This window comes from Calypte anna, chromosome 3, assembly GCF_003957555.1.
Source record: "Calypte anna isolate BGI_N300 chromosome 3, bCalAnn1_v1.p, whole genome shotgun sequence".
Lineage (NCBI taxonomy): Eukaryota > Metazoa > Chordata > Aves > Apodiformes > Trochilidae > Calypte > Calypte anna.
Window position 1 is genome coordinate 50,224,180 of NC_044246.1, and position 20,962 is coordinate 50,245,141.

The 20,962-nt window shown below is 45.8% G+C and overlaps 1 protein-coding gene across 2 annotated transcripts in view; it reads left to right on the plus strand.

Moving 5' to 3' along the window:
• Positions 1-20,962, plus strand: part of GALNT14 (polypeptide N-acetylgalactosaminyltransferase 14) — an 86,719-nt gene that overhangs the window by 41,683 nt on the left and 24,074 nt on the right. The window contains exons 3-6 of one of the 2 annotated variants that reach the window (XM_030447474.1): positions 5,163-5,261; positions 12,698-12,765; positions 15,153-15,218; positions 16,936-17,057. In XM_030447474.1, the coding sequence (XP_030303334.1) occupies positions 5,163-5,261; positions 12,698-12,765; positions 15,153-15,218; positions 16,936-17,057 (355 nt within the window). The remainder of the gene's footprint in view (positions 1-5,162; positions 5,262-12,697; positions 12,766-15,152; positions 15,219-16,935; positions 17,058-20,962) is intronic. The other variant, XM_030447475.1, reaches the window with a different exon arrangement.

Sequence of the window (20,962 nt, forward strand, 5' to 3'; positions counted from 1 at the left end):
AGTAGGCTCTTCTTTTTCCCTCTCCTCTTTACCAAAGACAAAAAAACCCATTGAATTTTTAAGAAATTATAAATGCATAAACTCATCCATTTTGAGGTTCACAGGTAGCAGTGCATCATGAGAACAGGAGGTTATTTTTGCTTTCTTGCATTTCTCCTTTCTTCAAATTTAATTGTTTGATTGAGTTTTTTAGATATTTTTCTTGCAGGGAAAAGAAAGAAAGAGACCAAAAGACTCAGAGAGTTAGAGGAAATACTAATGGTGCACTAGCAGGGGAAGTCAGATATTCATCTCTTGAAGGATGTTAAGGCACAGGAGAGGGTGATAATGAGAGGTGGGTATCAGGAAACACAGTGCAGCTCTGTAGACACATGATGGCTGATGTCAAAATCAGCACAGAGGTTGACCAGAAGGAGTTGAAGATCTGGTCCATCTCTGTTCACACAGTTAGTCTTTACCATTGTGCTGCATAGTGTTGTTTCCAAGGTGAGCTTTGGTTTGGTGAGGGACACTGTGAATTAAATCTACCATTTAAAATGTAAAATGGGTTGAAATGCCCTGGGTATGTGAGTGCATTGCCCCATTGGGAGGATCTCTAGGGATGCAGGGTTGGCTGTGTGTAGAGACCACCAAGATGTGATAACCCCATTGCACACAAGGAGCACAAGTGTCAATAAAAAAGTCTTCAGAGTGAGAAACTTCAAAGGCTTGTGAAGAACACTGGAATTTCCAAAGTTTGGGACTTTGCAAGAGGGCTCTGCAATTTCAGTGAGTGCAGGACTCCATACATCTCTTCCCTGTTCCTGAAAACAGATGTGTCATCATTTATTCTAAAGATGTTAATAGCATATTGGAAGTATGGAGAATAATGGAGAATTGTTTTCTGGGATCCCCAACACAAGAAGAACATGGAGCTCTTGAATTGAATCCAGAGAAGGGCCATGAAAATGATCTGAGGGCTGGAACACTTTTCTTGTGAAGACATAGAGTAGAGGTAGTTCAGCCTGGAGAAGAGAAGACTATGGAGAGGTTTTACAGTGGCATTTCAGTACCTGAAAGGGCTACAGGAAAGCTGGGGATGGACTTTTTACAAGGGCTTGTAGGGATAGGATAAGGGGTAGTGGTTTTAAGGTCAAAGAAGGTATGTTTAGATTAGATGTTAGAAAGAAGGTCTTTACAGTGAAGGTGTTGAGGCACCTCTGGTTGCCCAGAGAAGCTGTGAAAGAAAGTCCCTTCCCTGGAAGAGTTCAAGGCCAGGTTGGATGGGGCTTTGAGCAATCTGGTCTAATGGAAGGTGTATCTGCCCACAGCAGGGGTGTTGGAAGCCAGATTAATATTTTGGTCCCTTCCAACCCAAACCACTCTATGATTCTCTGAAATTATTTCAAAATTGAAGGGGAAATAACGTTAAAACGCAAAAGAGAAACTTCCCATCAAATCAGAGTTTGACATCTGGGTTTGCAGGAGGAAATAATAATTGTATCTTTGGCTGGATGCTCTCTCCAGGGCTTTTAGGGCAGGTTAGCTTCTCTCTTCGTTTGCCCCTCTAGATGCAGTGAGCTGGCAAGTAGCCCCTACTGCAGGCAATTCAGCAGTTCGGACTGGCAGCATCCCTGCTGGCACTTAGTGTGCTGAGATTGCTCCCCAGTCCTGTTGCAAGGTTTCAAAGCATGAAACTTCAAATGACTTCAGCAGAGTTTCAACACTCTACAAATAAACAATGCGGTTATTACTTTTTTTACCTCTTTTTGGTGTTGGAAAATTTTGAAAAAGAGGCAAACCTCTCAAACTTCCAATGGTCTCCTGAAAATGTTGTGGGTGGTTTTTCTCCCTGCTTTTTTTTTGTTATTGTTGTCAATTAGGTGACTATGAAATACTATAAGCATCACAAAACATTTATCCAGTGACAGCCTTAGGTAGCACAGGCAGCTCTTACAGGATTTATTTTCATTATTACAGCAATTTTAGGGCTGCATGCTGCAATTTTCACTTGCAGTGAGGTATTAAATTGAAATTACCCCAGATGTAATTGTCGTGCAGAATGATTGTGGACATGTGGGATTTAATGCTTTTCCAAGATGTGGTTTTTATTACTCAGGCAAGTGCCAAAAAACCACTTTTAGTCAACAGATTAAACTGAAATCTGCCTTTTGGGGAGGCAGGGTGTTTAGCTGCATTTACACTGGGGGTTGGAAGGGAAAAAATTAGGGTCCTACTGGAGGACAGTTTGGGAAGGCTCCTGAAAGAAGACCCCAAGGGTAAAATTTTGCCACGGCAGTGTCAGGGCCACATTAAGACCTTGGTGGAGCCCTGGCAGATGCAGCAGCTCAGACTAACGTTTTGTGGACTGTTTTTTGGGGAAGCAAAGCCCACCTGCAGTGCAAGGCCATGCTCACAGGTGAAATGAAACTGGGGGTGCTGCTGTGTCCCAGCCTGCTCCATAGGAGCAACCAGTCATTGGTCCCGGATTTTTTGGGCCTGATTTTCATCAGGCCTCATTAGATGGAATCATAGAATAATGGATTGGTTTGAGTTGAAAGGGATGTCAAAGATCATCTAGTTCAAACATCCCTGTATGGTCAGGGACACCTCTCTTCTAGACCAGGTTGCTCAAAGCCCCATCCAGCCTTGCCTTGAACACTTCCAAGGATGAGGCAACCACACCTTCCATGGGCAACCTGTTCAAGTGTCTCACTGTCCTCACAATAAAGAATTTCTGCCTAATATCTAATGTAAAACCTCCTTTCAGCCTGAAACCACTCCCCCTCATCCTGTCACTGCATGACCGTGTAAAAAGTCCCTCCCTATCTCCTGTAGCCCGTTCAGGTACTGGAAGGCTGCTACAAAGTCTCTCCAGAGCTTTCTCTTCTCCATGATAAACCCAAATTCTCTCAATCTGTCTTCATAGGAGAGATGCTCCAGCCCTCTGGTCATCCTCATGGCCCTCCTCTGGGTGTCTGGCAGGAGTTGCAGAGCCAGTGGCCAAGCTTTGGAGGTGCTTGTATGTGGCATTTCAGTGTTGCCTAAGCTCACATTGTCTAGTTGACTCATTTGGTGCATAGACATCTGTATTTTTAAAAGCAAGTTGCTGTCATGCACAAGGAGTATTCTTCATATTGCTGGCAGGTTCAACCAGCATGCAGTGTCCCTGGTACTCCCACTGCTGGGTGATACAGTATGCAGCAACTGTGGCTTTATTGATCAACTCCTTAACTATTATAATTACATAAGTGAAGTATCAATGACTTTGTATTTTCCACCTTCTTTCATTCTTTTCCAGAAATAGCTTCCCTTGTTTGCTCTGCAGAACTCCTGATAATGCATGGCAAGCTGGTGCAAAGATGTATATCTGGGAACAGTTGAGACATTAATGGTGTATAAATAACACAGGAAGAGCAATTGTCATAGTCTGTCCATGCAGCTTCACAAAGCAAGCAAGACTTGAGCCTGAGCATGACAAACCAGGCATCAAGCAGCAGCAGTTTCTTTTTCAACATAGCATGTTGGGAAAGCTCAGCTGAAGTTGGTAACTGGATGATGCAGGTGGCCACAGTGAGCCAGAAGAACAGCTCAGAGCATGACAGGTGCTATTTGGTATTACAGAAGCCCTCTGCTTTTAGCATCCCTGAGATGTAACTTTGATGAATGAGGGTGTTGTTGCATGGGGCAGTGTTACTGAATTTTCTTCTGCACACAGCATAGCTGTGCAACTTTGGTGTCCTTGGGGGATGGCCCTAGAATTTTAATTGGTTCAACAATGCATTCCTGGGGTTGGTGACTATACTGAAAGAATACATTAGTCATTAGAAATCTGCTTTGATTAAGTTGAGGCAGGATTTGGTAAAGGTTTTAAGTGAAACAATGAGAGAAAATAGCAAGCGGTTTATCATAGACTTGAAAATAATTTGTCCCACCCAAGATGTCCTTTTTTTCTTATTTTTTTGGAATTACTTTACTTGCTGCACACTCTTTTGCCCCCTTAATTCAAGTAACATTGTAAATAATTAGTAATGAAATTTTAACATGAAAAACTGAAAAACCTAATTTAAAAAAAACAAACCCTCAAGTATCTTGACATTGAGGTGCAGCATGTCACACTGATAGCATAAACCAGCAATACCTGGATATTGTTACTTGCTTTATCCTCTCCATCCCCAACTTATTTTTTTTCACCTCTTTTTACTTCTTTCAGATACCATGGTCCAGAGTTTTGAGGGAGCAAACATATGGTTTGGTGAATGAGTGCTCAGTTCTCTTCCCTGCTTCATTTGAGGGTGGCAGTGGTAGCACCTGGGCAGTGACATGAGGGCAGGCAAGTGTTGAGTGGATGGGAAGGGTTATGATGACTGTGATAAAGAGCTGCTCAGGTTGGGCACAGGGTGACCTCCTGCCACTGGTCTGTCATTTTAAGGTCATCAGAGGAGCTCACAAGAACCTGGAAAGAGCAGCACAGATGTAAGAGGTGTATCCGGACTTCCTGAGCTGGAAGTTCCTGAAGCTGCACTGGTCTTATAAGTCACAAATGTCATCAGCTAGAGGTCAAAGTAATTACAGAGTCTACAGAGTTTCCTCCTGGGAAGAAGGCAGCAGAGGCTGTGATTGCTACTGTGGGTTTTCACCTACTACAGGTTGTTTTGGAAGTGATTAAATCCCAATATTCCCTGTGTCAGGGTATGCATTAAGCAGAATGAATAAGGAAAGAATCAATTTAGAAACAGGACTTGGCTTACCTTGCAGGTGGCTAGTGGAAATTGCTACCTCAGGAGGTGGGAGTGAGATGGCTCTTGCACGAAAAAGTCCTGTATCTTCCCACTACCTGTTAGTTGGGAGGCTGGTGCCACCAGAGGGGCATGATAGCTGGGAAGCAATGGTTAGAGAAGATGATTGTGAGCTGGATCCCTCATCCCTTCCTATTAATGACAATTAAGAGCTTTCTGCTACTTTCACCTTTAGTGGCTTATCTGGCAATTTCTGGACTGCTTCAGAAAGGATCCTGGCAGAAGAACTCTTACTTGGTTTTTTGTTTGTTTCTTGTTTTTCCCAATAGCAGCTGGAGGACCATCTACCTGCATTAATGAAGTGCATCTGCCTGCATTAATGAAGTGAGCTCCCTCTTTGAATTCCAGCACCTGAAAGGTCTTTTCTTCTTTTTCCCTCCCCAGGTGTACGACTTTGCACTATGGCCAAGACCTTCCTCCAACCAGCGTTGTCATCACCTTTCACAATGAGGCCAGGTCAACCCTCCTAAGGACCATTCGAAGGTAAGGGCTCCCAGTCTGCTCAAAACACTCTTAATTGTAAAAGCTCCTAAAAAAAGGCTGAGAGGGCTATAAGTTTTCTGTAAACGAAGATAGAATCTGTTTGCACTCACTGCAACTATGGAACAGGACCACTTAGGGATGCAATGAGGAAAGCTAAGGCCTACCTGGAACCAAAGCTAGACAAAAAAGGACAAAAAGAAGGGTTTCCTCCAGTACATCAATTAAAAAAGGAAGAATAGGGGAAATGTAGGCCTGCTGATGAGCAAGATGAGTGCCCTAGTGGCCAAAGACACAGGAAAGGCAGAGTTTTGGGGGAGCAAACTTTGCTTCAGACTTCACTGGAAAAGCTTACTCTCTTGAATCCCAGACCCTGGAGATAAGAGATAAGGTCTGGAGAGAGGAAGACTTTCCTTTGGTAGAGGAGGACCAGGTTAGAGACCACTTAGTCAAACTTGATGTCCATATAAATCCATGGGTCCTGATGAGTTGCATCCACAAATTCTGAGAGAACTAGCAGAATTTATTGCTAGGCCATTCATCATCTTTGAGAGTTCATGAAGAACAGGAGAGGTGCCTGAGGACTGTTGGAGGGCTAATGTCAATCCAGTCTCCAAAATGGGCAAGAAGGATGACCCAGGGAGTTACAGCTCAGTTAGTCTCACCTCTGTTCCTGGTAAGGTGTTGAAAAAAAGTGTTGAGGACATCATCACAAAACGTGTGAAAGCAAAGAACGTCACTGGGAGAAGTCAGAGTGGATTCACCCGAGGGAAATTATGCTTTATCCACCAGATTGCCTTTTATGACATCATCCCTGGCTGACTTGATGAGGGTTTAACAGTGGATGTTATCTACCTTGACTTCAGCTGCACTTTTGATACTGTCTCCCATAACATCCTCATTAGAAAACTCAGGAAATGTGGGGTAGATGTGTGGACAGTTAGGTGGACTGAGAGCTGGCTGTGGGACTGAACTCAGAGGGTGGTGATGGGGCAGGGTCAAGGGGTCAGGGTCAAGTTGGAGTCCTATAACCAGTAGTTCCCCCAGGGGGAACTCAAGTTCACTGATGATTCAAAGCTGGGAGGGGTGGCTTACAGTCCAGAGGGCTGTGCTGCTATCCAGCATGACCTGGACAGGCTGGAGAGCTGGGCAGAGAAGAACCTGATGAGGTTCAACAAGAGCAAGTGTAGGGTCCTGCACCTGGGGAGGAAGAACCCCAAGCACCAATATATAGGTCAGGGGGAGACCTGCTGGAAATCAGTGCTGAGGAGAAGGAGCTGGGCGTCCTGGCAGATAATAAATTATCCATGAGCCAGCAGTGTGCCATTACTGCCAGGAGGGCCAATGGAATCTTGGGTTGCACAGAGGTCAAAGAAAGTCATTCTTCCCCTCTATTCTGCCCTGGTGAGGCCACAACTGGAAGACTGCGTCCTGTTCTGGGCTCCTCAGTTCGAGAGAGGCTGGGAACTACTGAAGAGAGTCCAGCAGAGGGCAGGAAAGATGACTGGGGGATTGGAGGATCTCTCTTACAAGGAAAGGCTGAGGGAGCTGGGACTCTTTAGCCTGGAGAGCCTTTTAGGCTGAGGGGAGACCTTATTAATGTCTACAAGTATCTAAAGGGTGGGTGCAAGGAAGATGGAGACAGACTCTGCTCAGTAGTTCCCAGTGACAGAGGGGCAACAGGCACAAGTTGGAATATTGGAAGTTCTATTTAAATATAAGAAAAAACTTTACTATGAAGGTGACAGAGCATTGGAACAGGCTGGCAAGGAAGGCTGTGGAGTCCCCTTCTCTGGAGATACTCAAAGCCCATCTGGATGCAGTCCTGTGTAATGTACTCTGGGTGATCCTGCTTTAGTGGGAGAGCTGGACTAGATGCTCTCTTGTGGTCCCTTCCAACTCTGATGATTCTGTGAGTCTGAATCTATGACCTACCAACCACAGTCTCAAATGATTAATGGGGGAAACTAACATAGAATCATAGAATCATAGAATTGGCTGGGTTGGAAGGGACCTCAGAGATCATCAAGTCCAACCTTTGGTCCACTACCGCTGCAGTTACCAGACCATGGCACTGAGTGCCACATCCAGTCTCTTTTTAAATATCTCCAGGGATGGAGAATCCACTACTTCAGTGGGCAGCCCATTCCAATGCCTGATCACTCTCTCGGTAAAGAAATTCTATCTAATGTCCAACCTAAACCTCCCCCGGCACAACTTAAGACCATGCCCTCTTGTCTTGCTGAGAGTTGCCGGGGAAAAGAGGCCAACCCCCCCTGGCTACAGCCTCCTTTCAGGGAGTTGTAGAGAGTGATGAGGTCTCCTCTGAGCCTCCTCTTCTCCAGACTGAACACCCCCAGCTCCCTCAGCCCTTCCTCACAGGACTTGTGCTGGATCCCTTCACAGCCTACTTGCTCTTCTCTGGACCTGCTCCAGCCCCTCAATCTCCTTCCTGAACTGAGGGGCCCAGAACTGGACACAGAACTCGAGGTGTGGCCTCACCAGCGCTGAGTACAGGGGCAGAATCCCTTCCCTGGACCTGCTGGCCACGCTGTTCCTGATCCAGGCCAGGATGCCCTTGGCCTTCTTGGCCACCTGGGCACACTGCTGGCTCATGTTCAGCTTCCTGTCAATCCAGACTCCCAGGTCCCTTTCTGCCTGGCTGCTCTCAGCCACTCTTTGCCCAGCCTGGAGCTCCCCATGGGGTTGTTGTGGCCAAAGTGCAGGACCTGGCACTTGGCCTTGTTGAACCTCATCCCATTGGAATCAGCCCAACTCTCCAGTCTGTCCAGGTCCCTCTGCAGAGCCCTCCTGCCTTCCAGCTGATCCACACTCCCCCCCAGCTTAGTGCCATCTGCGAATTTGCTGATGATGGACTCAATCCCCTCATCTAAATCATCAATAAAGATATTAAACAGAACTGGGCCCAACACTGATCCCTGGGGGACACCACTGGTGACCGGCCACCATTTTGATGCAGCCATGTTCAGCACCACTCTCTGGGCCCGGCCCTCCAGCCAGTTCTTAACCCAGCACAGAGTTCTCCTGTCCAAGCTGTGGGCTGACAGCTATGTCAGGAGTAAAGCTGGTCTCTGAGAAGTGTGGTTTACAGTGGGATGCTGAGGAAGGGGACCCTGCTCTCTTTGCAGGGTCTAGCATGGGGCACTCTTGAGGGAGACAGCAAGTTTTAGATCCAGCTAGTTGTCAGCACTTAGCTGTATTTTGTCCCAGTCATCTAGGAACAGTTCTTACTCTGCAGATTCTGCTCCAGAGCAGCAGTTTTCTCCACTTAGTTTCTCCAGTGACCCACTGAGTGCCAGAAAGGCTTGCTAATTGAGAAGCCTTAATGGTGTACATGACAACTAGATGTTCAAGGACAGTTTCTATACTTCTCTGGATGCACAGTGGAGTGCTCTGGGCATGCAGCCATTTCTTCATTTGTTGGTTTGCTCCTGGCTGTGTTTTGCTGTAGTGGATTGACTAAAGTCTTCATTTTCACAGCAGGTTTTTGAAATCAGTGTTTAATCCCAGCGTGCCTTGAATCTGCAAACTCTCTTGTGGGAAGGTTTAGTGAGGTGTGTACACCACACCTTTGAGGGGTCTATCTCTGGGTCTTAGCTGGTGGGTTCCTCTACAGGGAGCTTGGATTTGCTCTGCTCTGTGCCATTAATAAGTGTTTTGCAGGTATGTCATGCCCACATAATGGGTTTTATGCTCTGCTTAAACTTGTCAGTTAAACCCTGACATCCTCAAGTACCCTTTGCCATCATTGGTAATGGTCAGACGAGGGTTGCTAGCATGGGGGAGGCTTTGGTTGTGCCCTGTTCACCCACATGTCCTCTCTGGGCTCTTTTCTGCAAACAGCATCCTTCCTCATGTGGATGTACCCAGTACATTTGACAGTCCTGAAACTGAATTCCTGCTTTGCTTTATGGTTTCATGACCAATCTCATCTCCTTCATTTCACACTTAATATCACTGCTTTCTCTCTCTGGGGTGTCTGAATTTTGGATATGCATAACACTGATACTTGGTGCTTTGTACCCACCCCTTGATCCTGGACCTTTTATCTTTACAGTGCCTTGTGTGGTTTTATCATGCTCCAGAAACCATTGTAACAGAGACAGTAAGGTGAAGCCAAGCACAGTAAAGTGCAGGGATGGACTTTAATCTCATTACTCCCCATAACACAGTACTTTAGTGTCTTGCCAGGAACAGTGATGAGTGCTGTTGTCACATGAGAGATATTACATCCATGATATGTTGTTGTTGTGCAAGTCTATGTCTTGCTTTTGAGATCACCATCCCTTTTTCTTTGCTGTCCCTCTTGTGCTGGCGGCAGCATGCTCACATGCTGACATGTGGCCACTCCATGGGGACCAGTTTGGCTTCATATAGTGTGGCATCCTGTGCTGAGGTCCCCAGGGAACAAAGCTTGGTGCATCCCACATCTCTGGGAGCATCCCAGAGGGTGTCTGGAAGGTAATGCTGCCTACCCTGGAGGCAGACCTGGGGAAATCAGAACTGCTTCACTCCTGGATCATCAGAGACCAATGTGCTATGACTTCTGCAAGGCAGTTTTGGGAGCCTGATGGCTGGTCAGCACTGGTACAGGCTGGGCAGGAGGAGTGTAGGATGCTGTCATGCCAGTATACTGCTGGTCAGAGGGTGTGACAGTCCCATTTACTCTGCTGAGTGGTCTTTATTTATTTATTTGGTGGTTTATTTGGGCTTGCAGCTGGGGAGCTCAGAACAGTAACAGCTCTTCTGGTGATTTAAGAGAGAAATTGTTGTGATCTCATCTCAACATAATTTTAAAGCTGTTTTGATTCCAATATGCTCATCACTGTAGTACCCATCTACTTCTGATTTCAGGAAAAAATAATCTATAAATAACAGAGGGACTTCAAAGCACTATAATATTAGTTATCTTCTGAATTTTTCCATATTAAAGGAAAAAAAGACATGCTCACACATAAAGAAAGAAAAGAAAGTATAAAAAAAAAGCTGTGCAAAGGCATAAGTAATAGAAAAGCTGGCTTTGAATTCTTTAAAGTGCTTATATTGCCTAGCTGAAAACATAATAAATCCCTGCAGTATCAAAAAAGTGCAGGATTCAGTGCCTCTGTTTCCCATTCCTCTCCAAGGAGTGGGAGAGGTGTTTATAATCTCCTGTGTTTCTAGCTGCATGGATTTATTATTGCATGGTTAATAGAGCAGAGATAGAAAATGCACTGAAGACATGCATTTGGCTTTGCTGGGAAAGCAGCACATTTGCTGTCAGCTGTGTTCACAGAGCTGCAGCCTTTGCTGTGAATCTCTCTGTGCCTGCATCAAGTGACCCTTAGCTTAGAGGCAACTTTGGGACTTAGAGGTGTCTGTGCACAGACTTAAAAGGACATTAATGAGCTCAAAGCCTGATGACATCAGTGGACATCGGGTCCCTTAGAACCATGGTATACCCAGCCTTTGGACCACCCTCATCAGGACTTTTGGTCACTCAGGATTTTGGAAATTGTTGAGTGGCAGGTGAGTCCCAAAAGGGAAGTGATAGGAGAAAGCCATATTCTGAGCTGCATCAAAAGGAGTGTGGCCAGCAGGGCAAAGGAGGTGAGTTGTCCCCTCTACTCTGCTCTCGTAAAACCCTACCTTGGGTACTGTGTACAGCCCTGGAGCCCTCAACACAAGACATGCACCTGTTGGAGTGGGTCCAGAGGACGGACACGAGGATGACCAGAGGGCAGTGCCAGGAGATGCTGTGTCACCTGCAGTAGTGTCTGTCATTAGCCCCATGGAGGATGGCGGTTCATGGAGCCATAGCAGTCCTTGGAGATGTCCTTCCCTCATCAGTGAGCAAGCTGACTTTTTCCCTCCCTTCTTCTGGGCAACCATTTGCTTCTCAGTGCTTTGCAAGTGGTCAGTGCTGGATTTTCTTCCATAAGAAGAAAATTTTCTCTATTCCTGGGGGGAATTCCTCCAAGGTCCTGAATACTCTGGGTCTCTAGCCCAATGCAGTGGTTTTGGTTGAGTTATTCTTCCTGGCACCAGGAAAAGTAGAATTGGTCCATTTGTGACCACCTTTCTGTAGAATTAAGCCCCTTACTGCACTTTTGGCAGCTGAATATATTGGGAGAACTGGGTGTAGGCAGGCTTTGAACAGTCTAGTTACCTGCTTCATTCCCCCTTCCTGCTCTTGCAAGGTTATTTTTTTATTTTGCTGGCTCTTTTTACAAGTCTGCTTCTTTCTTGCAGGTTTCACCAAGTTAGGTTTCCAGGCAATCAGCGCTTGTTAAATATTCCACTGAGCATGATATTGCTCTCCTGTCTCTCTGTACTGACAGTCAGCTGTGGTAATTTGCTGAACTCAGCTCCTAGGAGCCTGAGAGTCTAAGAAATCCTGTCAGTAAGTATTTGGAGGCATCAGGGGCTTCCAGGTTATCAGCCCACAGGGCATCTGCCCTCTTATGCCAGTGGAAGTTTGAAGGTTTTTCCTAACCTAGACCAGAAGGCAAAGTCAGGGGTGAAATCTGGTGTGATTTTAAATCCTATGTTAAAATGAAACCATGCTCAGGAGGAAAGCAAAGAAGTTTAAATGCTTGAAAAGCCCCTAAGACCCAGCTGGCATTGTCAAAGCTCAAGTTAAGCCCTTATGAGATTTTTGGGATGCCCCGGGGTTTCTCCTTCAAGAAGTCAGCCTTGATTTTTTGCTGGGGCAGGATTTTAAGTATGTGTAATTTTGCTAACCTCTGCACCCTGAAAGGGGAAGAACAAGTCTTGACTTTTCAATAATAATAACAACAAAACCCACCACCTTGATAGGGTAATTAAGGGAGAACTGTAATTTCCAGCCATGTTTTGCAGTGTCTGTTCACCTGGAGGGAGCTGTGAACCACATCCTCTCTCTTTCATTAAACATTCAGGCTCCAACCCTGCTTTTATCCTCTCAGCAGCCTCTGAAACCCATCGAGCTCACAAATAAAAACAGGAGTAGTCCTACCACAGCTGTGAGCTCTGTCAAGCTGGGTTTGAGCTGGGTAATTTTCTCTGCATTAGCCCAGCTGTTGGTGTACGCTATAACATTAGCCCTGAAAGAGGTGGTTGGGGGATGGCCCCTTAGGAAACCTGCTGTGATGTGCATGTTTCTGCAAAGCTGGTTTCTCATGGCTCCATTCTTCATTCCAAAGGTGGTAGGGATGAATTTCAATTGTTGGCCTGGTACACCTGGCACTCAGCTCTTAGATCAAGCTACAGGGAGCTGAGAGCTGGGCACTGCACATTACTTGAGGGGGTGGTAGTTTCTTGGTCTTATCTAATATACCCTTTCTGAAATCCAAGCCTGGTCTCCTGTGCTTTGGCAGGGATCCGTTCTTTCTGTCCCATTTGCTGGGTTGTTGTGTTGGTCAAGCACTGACATGAATTTTTTTCTCTCAATTCTTCAGCGTGCTGAACCGCAGCCCTGTGCACCTCATCCATGAAATCATACTAGTGGATGACTTCAGTGATGATCGTAAGTGACTCTTTCTATCTTAAAAGCAAGGGCACAAACTGAAAGAGACAGTGAGAAACAGATATATGGAGAGAAGGGGGTAAAGTTTGTCAAAGAGAAAGGAAATTTAAAGTTCCATAGGTGTGGAGAGCAAACCCCACTGTGTCAGGTTTGCATCACTGTGTGGGGTATTCAAATTCCAGATGATAAAACCCTCCTCTCATGAAAATAATACAATAAAAGATCATGGCAAATTTTTGGGGGGGCAAATTCATGCCCAGCAGGCATGAATTCAGTCCTTATCTGGTTGTATCCTGCTGCAGCCATGGTGTGTGTACTCTGGCTTTCAGCTGCACGGGATAATGATAGTCTGACCCTCCTGATGCATGCATTGTTTTGCATATGTTTATAGAGGTTGCCAGCAACTCTTTATTGATTTTTTTCCCCTCTTTTTCACCCACTAAAGGAGGATTTTCTGCATTGGCTGTCCATTTCCAAGATGCACCATAAATGGTGCTGTATCCCACAGACAGCCCACTTCCTCCTGTCATGCTCCTGTTAATTGTGTGACTCAAGTGAAACCAATAGGTCAGAAGTCAGTAGCTGAAGCCCCAGTGGCTCCCAGGGAACTGATCCAGCTAAAGATCTTACCCAGTGACATGAGTGAGTGGAAGAGTCAGGTGCTGAGAGTAAGTGCTTGAAAAAGCTGTCTCAGGCATAAAAAAGATGATAAGTTACACCAAGGCTGAGTTGTCCATGGCATTTACATTTCAAGGAGCTGCAAAATGTAGTTATTTACTAGGAAACATGAAAAAAAAAAAGCCAAAGAGGTTTAAAAAAATTAAAAATGAATCTATGCTTTGCTCTTAGATGTTATAAATAGATAACACCTCAGAGAAGAGCATTAGGGATAGATTTCACATCAGATGCACTTCTCAGCATAAATTCCTCCCTGGGAAATAGCTGAAACCAGGGGAAGGGTTTGAAGCAATTGTGGTGAGCTTTGGAGTGATTCCAACACATGTGGGCTAGGCCAGACAAGCCTGAGGACCATCAGAGTGGCTGTGGAGGGGAAAAGAAGCAGGTACTGGAGTTGCCCTGGTGTATTGAAGGGTGGAGAAAGCCAGTGCCAGTTATTTGGCTGAATAGGCAAAGTGCTTGCCATGCTGAAAGCAGAAAGGCATGTAGAAAAGCAGGTTGCAGCATGCCTATGAGCTGGGGAGGATTAGGGCTGGGTTTAAGCTTATCCCAGGGCACCCTGTATAACTTAGAGCACCCCTCAGCTAATCAAAATCTGCACTTCTCAGCTGCCTTACATCTCCTTTGCTGTGGCAGTCTCAGCTTCCTGGCATCTAATATGCATGCATGCATTTACAGAAATTAGGTGTATTTGCATAATATGCTAAACACACAAACACATGGTCAGCAGTTTTCCCCCTGAAGCCCGCCCCAAGCAATTGGTCCTTTTACCTTGTGCCCAGTTGTGCCTCGTTTCTCACCTCTATCCACCCATTAACCTTTTATTCACTGGAATGATTGTTCTGGACACAGGTTCTCACTCTTACAAGCACATTTCCCTTGTAGGTCTATAGCCAGCCCCTGCCACTTCTGCTTTCCTGGTTGTCCCTAGCATTGTTAGGGGCACCAGTACAGTGATGTCCCTTGTCACCAAAGATTGCTGGACGGGATTAAAGCACTCAGAGGTGCCTGTAAGTGGCAGGGAGGGGACATTCATGGGTGTGGTTTTAGTGGTGAGGAGGAAGAGGCAGAGCAGTGAGAGGCATGAAGAGGCTGGGGTATGTGGAGGTAGAAGGGGCTATGCTGGACCTGCCTGCAGCCCCAGCTCTTGCTGGGAGAAATCTCTGTTATGAGGTCTTGCTGGGGCTGCTGGCAGCATCAGGGCAAGAGCAATGGCAGCAATTGTGTGTGGGTCTGCAGGACCTCTCTATTTCAGGTGGCTGTGGGGCCTCTCTGCCCCATGAAGCTGCTGCTGCCCAGGTCACTAGGAGCTTCCAGCTGCTCCATGGGGCTCCCTTTGGCCATTCCTTTCTCAGAGCTCATGGGCCACCTCAGGAAGCTTTTGTACAGCCACGCATCAAGACATGCATCAAACAGTTTATCTGTTGCTTTGCAGCTACCAAAACTAATAATACACACTGATATGAAGAAAGTCAGATTCTGAACCCAACCACGGCTCTTCTAGTCTGGCTTTACAGTGTAATTTGGCTGTTCTTGGTGATGTACATCCTTACTGGGTTTACACTAGTTTCATGGAAACTAATGCTCTGCCAGTCCTGATTTGTGTTGCATGAGCTGAGGGCTAAAAGCATCGTGCCATCACCTAACAAGCCATCAGCCAGTCCACGAGGGAGCTGAGAGTGACATGTCCTCCCCTTGTGTTTCCCAAGCTGATGACTGCCACTTGCTGCGCAAGCTCCCCAAGGTGAAATGCTTGCGGAATGGACAGCGAGAAGGTAAGAGCTGCCAGATTTCAGGAGGTGTGAGAACAATGGAACAGGGTGGAAAATCCCAGGAGAATGCAATGAGGAAGGGCAGCAGCTCTTTGGGATGAAGGGCCCTGATAAAATGAGACAATAAAGGGATGGAAGTTGAAATGGATCTGATCGTCTCTTTTTTGCTGAAAAAGATGGATCAATTAAGATATCCAGTGAGGCTCAGCTGTAGCTTATTTAGCCAGAAAATTAGAACAGGCAAAACAATGCCCCAGGTCTTATTTTTAAAGATTTTTGCACTAATGAAATAGAGATCTGCTCCTGCTGCTTCTGTGGGCTTAATTTTTTCTTTAATTAATTAATTAATTATATTTGAAAGATACAGATTAGAAGGGCTATAAGGAGGATGAATATATTCCCTACTGCCCTGCTACTGGCAACCTTGAGACATCTTCCAGCTCCTCGTAGTCTGAATGGGTGTTTTCAAATTCTGCTTCACAGTATTAGGGAAAAAAAAAACAAAACAAAGAAATTCTGTCACAAGGCAAATCAAAGGCATGAGCCCAGATATGTATCAGGTTGGAGAGACTGAGGAGCAGAGAGAGTTTTTCTGTGGATTCCTTCTGCAGGAAGTTTCAGTTCCACAGTTCTGCTGTCAGGGTGGCACCCCTGTAGGTGCAAGAGATATCTGTACTGGCAGGAGGCAATGGGCAATGGGGAGGGGGGGTGGTTTCTATAGATCTGTATCTCCTTCTTTCTCCTCTCTCTTATGTTATTGGGGTACTTATATGTTCACTCCTAGCACTGTCCTGGAGGTGTAGGTACCATGTAAGCAGAAACTATGGAACCCAGCCTGGAGAACTTACCTCACTTGATAAATCACTGAAGGTGTGTTCCTCAGGACCTGCCAGGATTTGGAGAGGGCTGCTGTGCATGCCTACCCACATGTTAGAATTTGCAGAGAGAGATGCACAATCAACCTGATTGCAGGAGGCAACCTCAGCAAATGCTGGACTGCTCCAAGCATTGTTCTCCTCTCCTTCTCCCTCCTGCTCAATGTGTTCCTTGCCTTTTTTCCTATAAGGAGTTTTAATATAAAATCAGTGACATCCATCTGCCTAGACTTCATATGTGGCTGCTCCCCAAAGCCCTTCTGTCTCTGTTTTATCTGCCCCTATCTCTCATCATATTACCACTGTTTCTCTTTCATCAGGAAGCTCCGGTCCTCTTGAGGCACCTGCATGTCCTCCTGTTTGCCAACAGACTATTTCCTTTCTTGTGTTGCTGTTTACTTGAGCATTGGCTGCAGGCAGGAGAATCCGGTTAACTAAATAGGCAATTTCCCATGGAAAACCTACCTGCAACTTCCATGGCCCATTCCCTGCTGACTTAGGTTTACATTAGATTTATTACCTGCAGGGGGTTAAAGAAGCATTTCAAGACCTGTTTTGCCTCGGAAGGTGACAACACAAATAATTGTGTGAATTAAGGGTTGGCATAAATGCCATAAATCATTAATTTAGGTAGAGCCATTCATTTGCTTTGATGACCTTGGAAAGTGGTTGGGGTGCCTTGCAGTGCCGGAAAGAAGGCAATGAACCCAAACCGTATTTTATCCAAATGGGATTTAGATGGGTCAAAACCCAGGGATGTGAAAGTGCAAGAGCCCATGCTTGAGGAGGCCAGGAATGCTGCCCAGCTGCCTGGGTGGCAGCTGATGTGGTGTGTCCCTGAACAGGTCTGATCCGGTCCAGAATTCGAGGGGCAGATGTGGCACAAGCTGGAGTTCTGACCTTCCTGGACAGTCACTGTGAGGTGAACAAGGACTGGCTGCTCCCTCTGCTGCAAAGGATCAAAGAGGTGAGTGCTCCTGAGGGCTGGAGCACTGCCCACCCATTCCTCTTTAACTTCTCAACCTCTGCTTGCCAGTTAAGAGCCCCACTGCCCTAGGTGGGCTGTGCTCCAGCAGAGTTTTTAATTAAGCTCATGTAAAATGCTCGGTGCTGATGATTTAAGGGTGTGGTGGCTCCTTGAATTGGGGCTGAATTTAATTTCATGCAAATTAAGTGCCAATAAATTGATTTAATAGGATGGAGATGAAGCCTTCAACTCCGTCATGTGATGGATACATGAGCCTTTCACTGTCTCATTCCCCCACCCTTGCTATGCCCCTGATTTCTAGCATTTATTACTCAGCATTTTTAAAACTGTTGAATTATATTTAAATTGGAGCAGCTGAGGAGCAAGGGGAAGCTTGTTCTACTGCCACTGACAATGCCCCTCATCCAAGGTGTCCTGCTTTTCACCATTCCATATGGTAGCTGTGCTGGCTGGGCTGGGTGTGACCTGCATGCAGCAGTGATGGGACAGGGGGAAGGGGGACACAGCATCAGATCAGGTCGCTCCACAGTGGGAGTGGGCAGTCAGTGCTTCTGCCACTCAGAGTGCAGCCAGCACTGGAGAGGTCTCAGCCTCAGTCTGCAGGCTGGGCCACAGTGCTGCTGCCAAGTGGGAATATATTGAAAATAGCCTTTTCGTGCTATTGATTGCAGCTCCGGTGGAATTACAAGATGTGCTGTCAAATCCTACTCAAGCCTGCCCTGAGGTGGGAATCAGTACTAAACTTTACTGCATTGGTTGTTTGAGCTTTTTTAAGGCAAGTGTTCCTCATTCTCTGCCAGAGCCCTGCTGTGTTCCAGTGAGAAATATCCAGAGCAATTGTCTCATTCCCAGACAGAGCTTTTGGTGTGTTTTTGGCAGGAAAAGAGCAGCAGTGGCAGCAGGAATGAGACAGGCAGAGATGCCTTCCTTTGCAGCTCCAGAACTGTGCCCCATGTTTTGCATCCATGGGGCAGTGACAGTGGATATCATGTGCAGCACTGCTGGAGAAGTTTCACTGCATCCTGGCCTGAATATAGTATCAAGTGTATGTGTCATGTCTGTGTCATGTCTTTTTTTGTTTGCTTTTCTGGGTTAATTCTTTCTCTGGTTGGAAGTTAGGCAGTCTGTAAGCTCGCATTGCTGCTCTCACTGCCATTACCCTGCCCAGTGTCTTGCAGTCTAGCCAAAAGGCAGCAAAGGACACTTACTGTGACGAGTGGTGACAGACTGGCAAACCAGTGGGGTCCCACTTACTTTCTTATGAATTGTTTGTATAAGCTGCAGTATAAGGGCAGGAGCTCCTCAGTTTCCTTCTGCCCAGGCCCACCATACCCTTCTTTTCCATCAGGGTTAAAATATTTATCAGTTAAGTCTATGAATGTTGCTGCTGCCACCTTTAGGCTGTCCTACTGCTCCAGTGAGGATTAGTCACCTAGAAAGAGCACTTTCTTACCCTGTTACTCCTAGGAAGTCTGCTTGCAGCTAATGTGATTTAAGTTTCAAGCAAAGGAGCAGTGAGAGGCTGGCCACCATCAGCCATCCCATTGCATTGCTTCTCTCATATCAGGCAGAGCAGCTTCCTGTGGTGGGAAATGCCATAGCCTGTGTGTGCCCTTATGCACCTTCATGGACACATGTGAAGGTGTCCCTTGAGTGCCATGTTGAGCTTTCCCAGCAGCCAGTTGCATCTCCTGCCCCCAGGCCCATGTTTGCTTTGGGGTATGGGCAGTGCATCAGGATTTGGGAACAAGACTAAAGTCTAAGAGCAAGTGAGGGGGTGTGGAGGGAAGAATGGGGTCTGGGGCAGTTTTGGACCTGTGCCCAGGAGGATTCATGTTCCAGGGAGCTGGAGCTCCAGCAGCAGTAGCTATTTTGCAGCTGCATGCGTACAAGTGTTTGACTGTATACATGGGGCACAGGGGCTTTTGTTTTCACAAATATGTCTACAGCCATTAATGGTGCATTCTGATGGCATAACTTCTCTTAAGATGTAATGTTCAAGCCCAGTATGACTCAATGAGCTCACTCCAAAAATGGATTTACAAATGGGACTGGGATGAACTAGTGGTTGGTGACACCTGACTGTCAGGTCATGTCCTTTCCACCTACCCCCAGCCCCAGTTTTGTGTTCTCCTGGGGCTGGGGGAAGCAGATCAGGGGAAGCCTGGCCCTCTTGCCTTGTTTGGTGCTGCTGAGGGTCCAGAGGAGCAATGGCAGCTTTTTTTCTTGATTATGAAAAGATCATGATGTAAAGGTTGGGAGACAAGCTGGATTCAAAGTACTTTTTCAAAGTTTGAACTGTATTCATTGTCTTCAGGACCATTTTCAGAGGTTTTCCTGTTGATTTATTTTGAGAAATGTAATGGAGAAAAGCATTTTCAGGTTTTTTGAGATTTTCATCTGAAAGAGGATTGAAGATTTGGGTATTGTTAGTAATAGCATGCCGTGACTTGGGAAGGTATCAAAAACACAGAAAGGCGAAGCTGCTTATGATAAGATCCGGTGCTTAGCCCAAAATAAATCATAGCAACAGTGTTGTGCTCTTGAGCATGATATTTTGGGTTTGGTTTCTTTTTTTGAGGATCAGCTTCATAAAAGCTGAGTAAATATGAGTTTCCCCACAACATGTCAGGTAAAGTGGAGAGAGAGGGTTTCTCTTCTGAAAGCTGGCATTTTGCAGTAATGCACTCAGCCAAGACATGAAGGCAGTTTTCTTGCAAGAAGTTGTGCCAAGTAATGGGGAATGGAATCAAAATTGGGGATGGCTGTCACCTAGTTAAAAGTGCTCATCAGCAAGCTTTAAATTACTAGATATGATCATTTCCATGCAGTGTTTGGCATCAAAAGCAGAAGCTTTCCCTACCCCCAGTCAACTAAAGGATGTTGGGGTATATGGGGCAGTCTGGGGGGCACTGTGCAGCAGCTACAAGGTGTTACTTGGGCACTACTTGAGTTTCTCCATGTGGTACATAGATAGAGCAGACCTTCCCTTTCAGTGGGATGTTTGACTCAAAGAAAGTAATGTTAAGATTCCTATCTCGACATTTCTAGGGAACTAAAAAGTGTTTCTCATGCTGATTTGGAGAACCTGAGCTCCAGTGCATGCCCCAGCTTTTGGTTGCTTCTTCCTGCAGCTGCATACAAATACTTCTTTGTTAGGGCTAATTTCTAAAGCAACATTTTTTTTTCCAAGCAAGAGAGCAAGTCTGTGTATGCTCAGCTGCATTCTTTAGCATGGCTGTGAAAAATCATTTCATCTGGCAAGCATAAAACCCTGAGGTTTGAGCTATAATTGGAGCTTGGGATTTTTGAAAAGAAAAGGGAAGATAGGAGACCAGTCAAAGCTGTCAGTCTCTTCCTCCTGTAGATATTTTTGTTCGTAACTGTTTGTAAAATCTCTTTGCCCATAACAAAATGTTAATTAAATCACCACCAACTATTCAAAAGAATTCAATTATTCTTTTTAACTCTTTCACACCCGTAGCAAAACTCTTAACTGTATCCCCCTAGTTTGTACATTTAAAAATATCTGTATTTAAGCTGTTTGACTGCCTATATTTTTCCTCTGTTGTTTCAACTGCCTGTTTGTCACTGGATTTCTGAAATCCAGTAAAAAATGTTTAAGGGATGTGAAAAGGGAATGCAGTGATGAATTTGCAAAAGGCAGACGGAGCTTTGCATTCAGCTGAGTTCTGTGCTGAGTACATGCACAGCTTGTGGAAGGAGAGGCTGTGGGTGAAGCCAAAGCTGTTGAGAAATGCTAGCTCAGTGCTGCCTAGCATCATGCAGTCCTCTCTCCCAGGAGAGATGGTGCCTGCATTCCCAGGCTCCTAGCAATACCTCTGCTGCTTCAAGCTTCTGCCAGAATTCCTTGGTTGAACTGA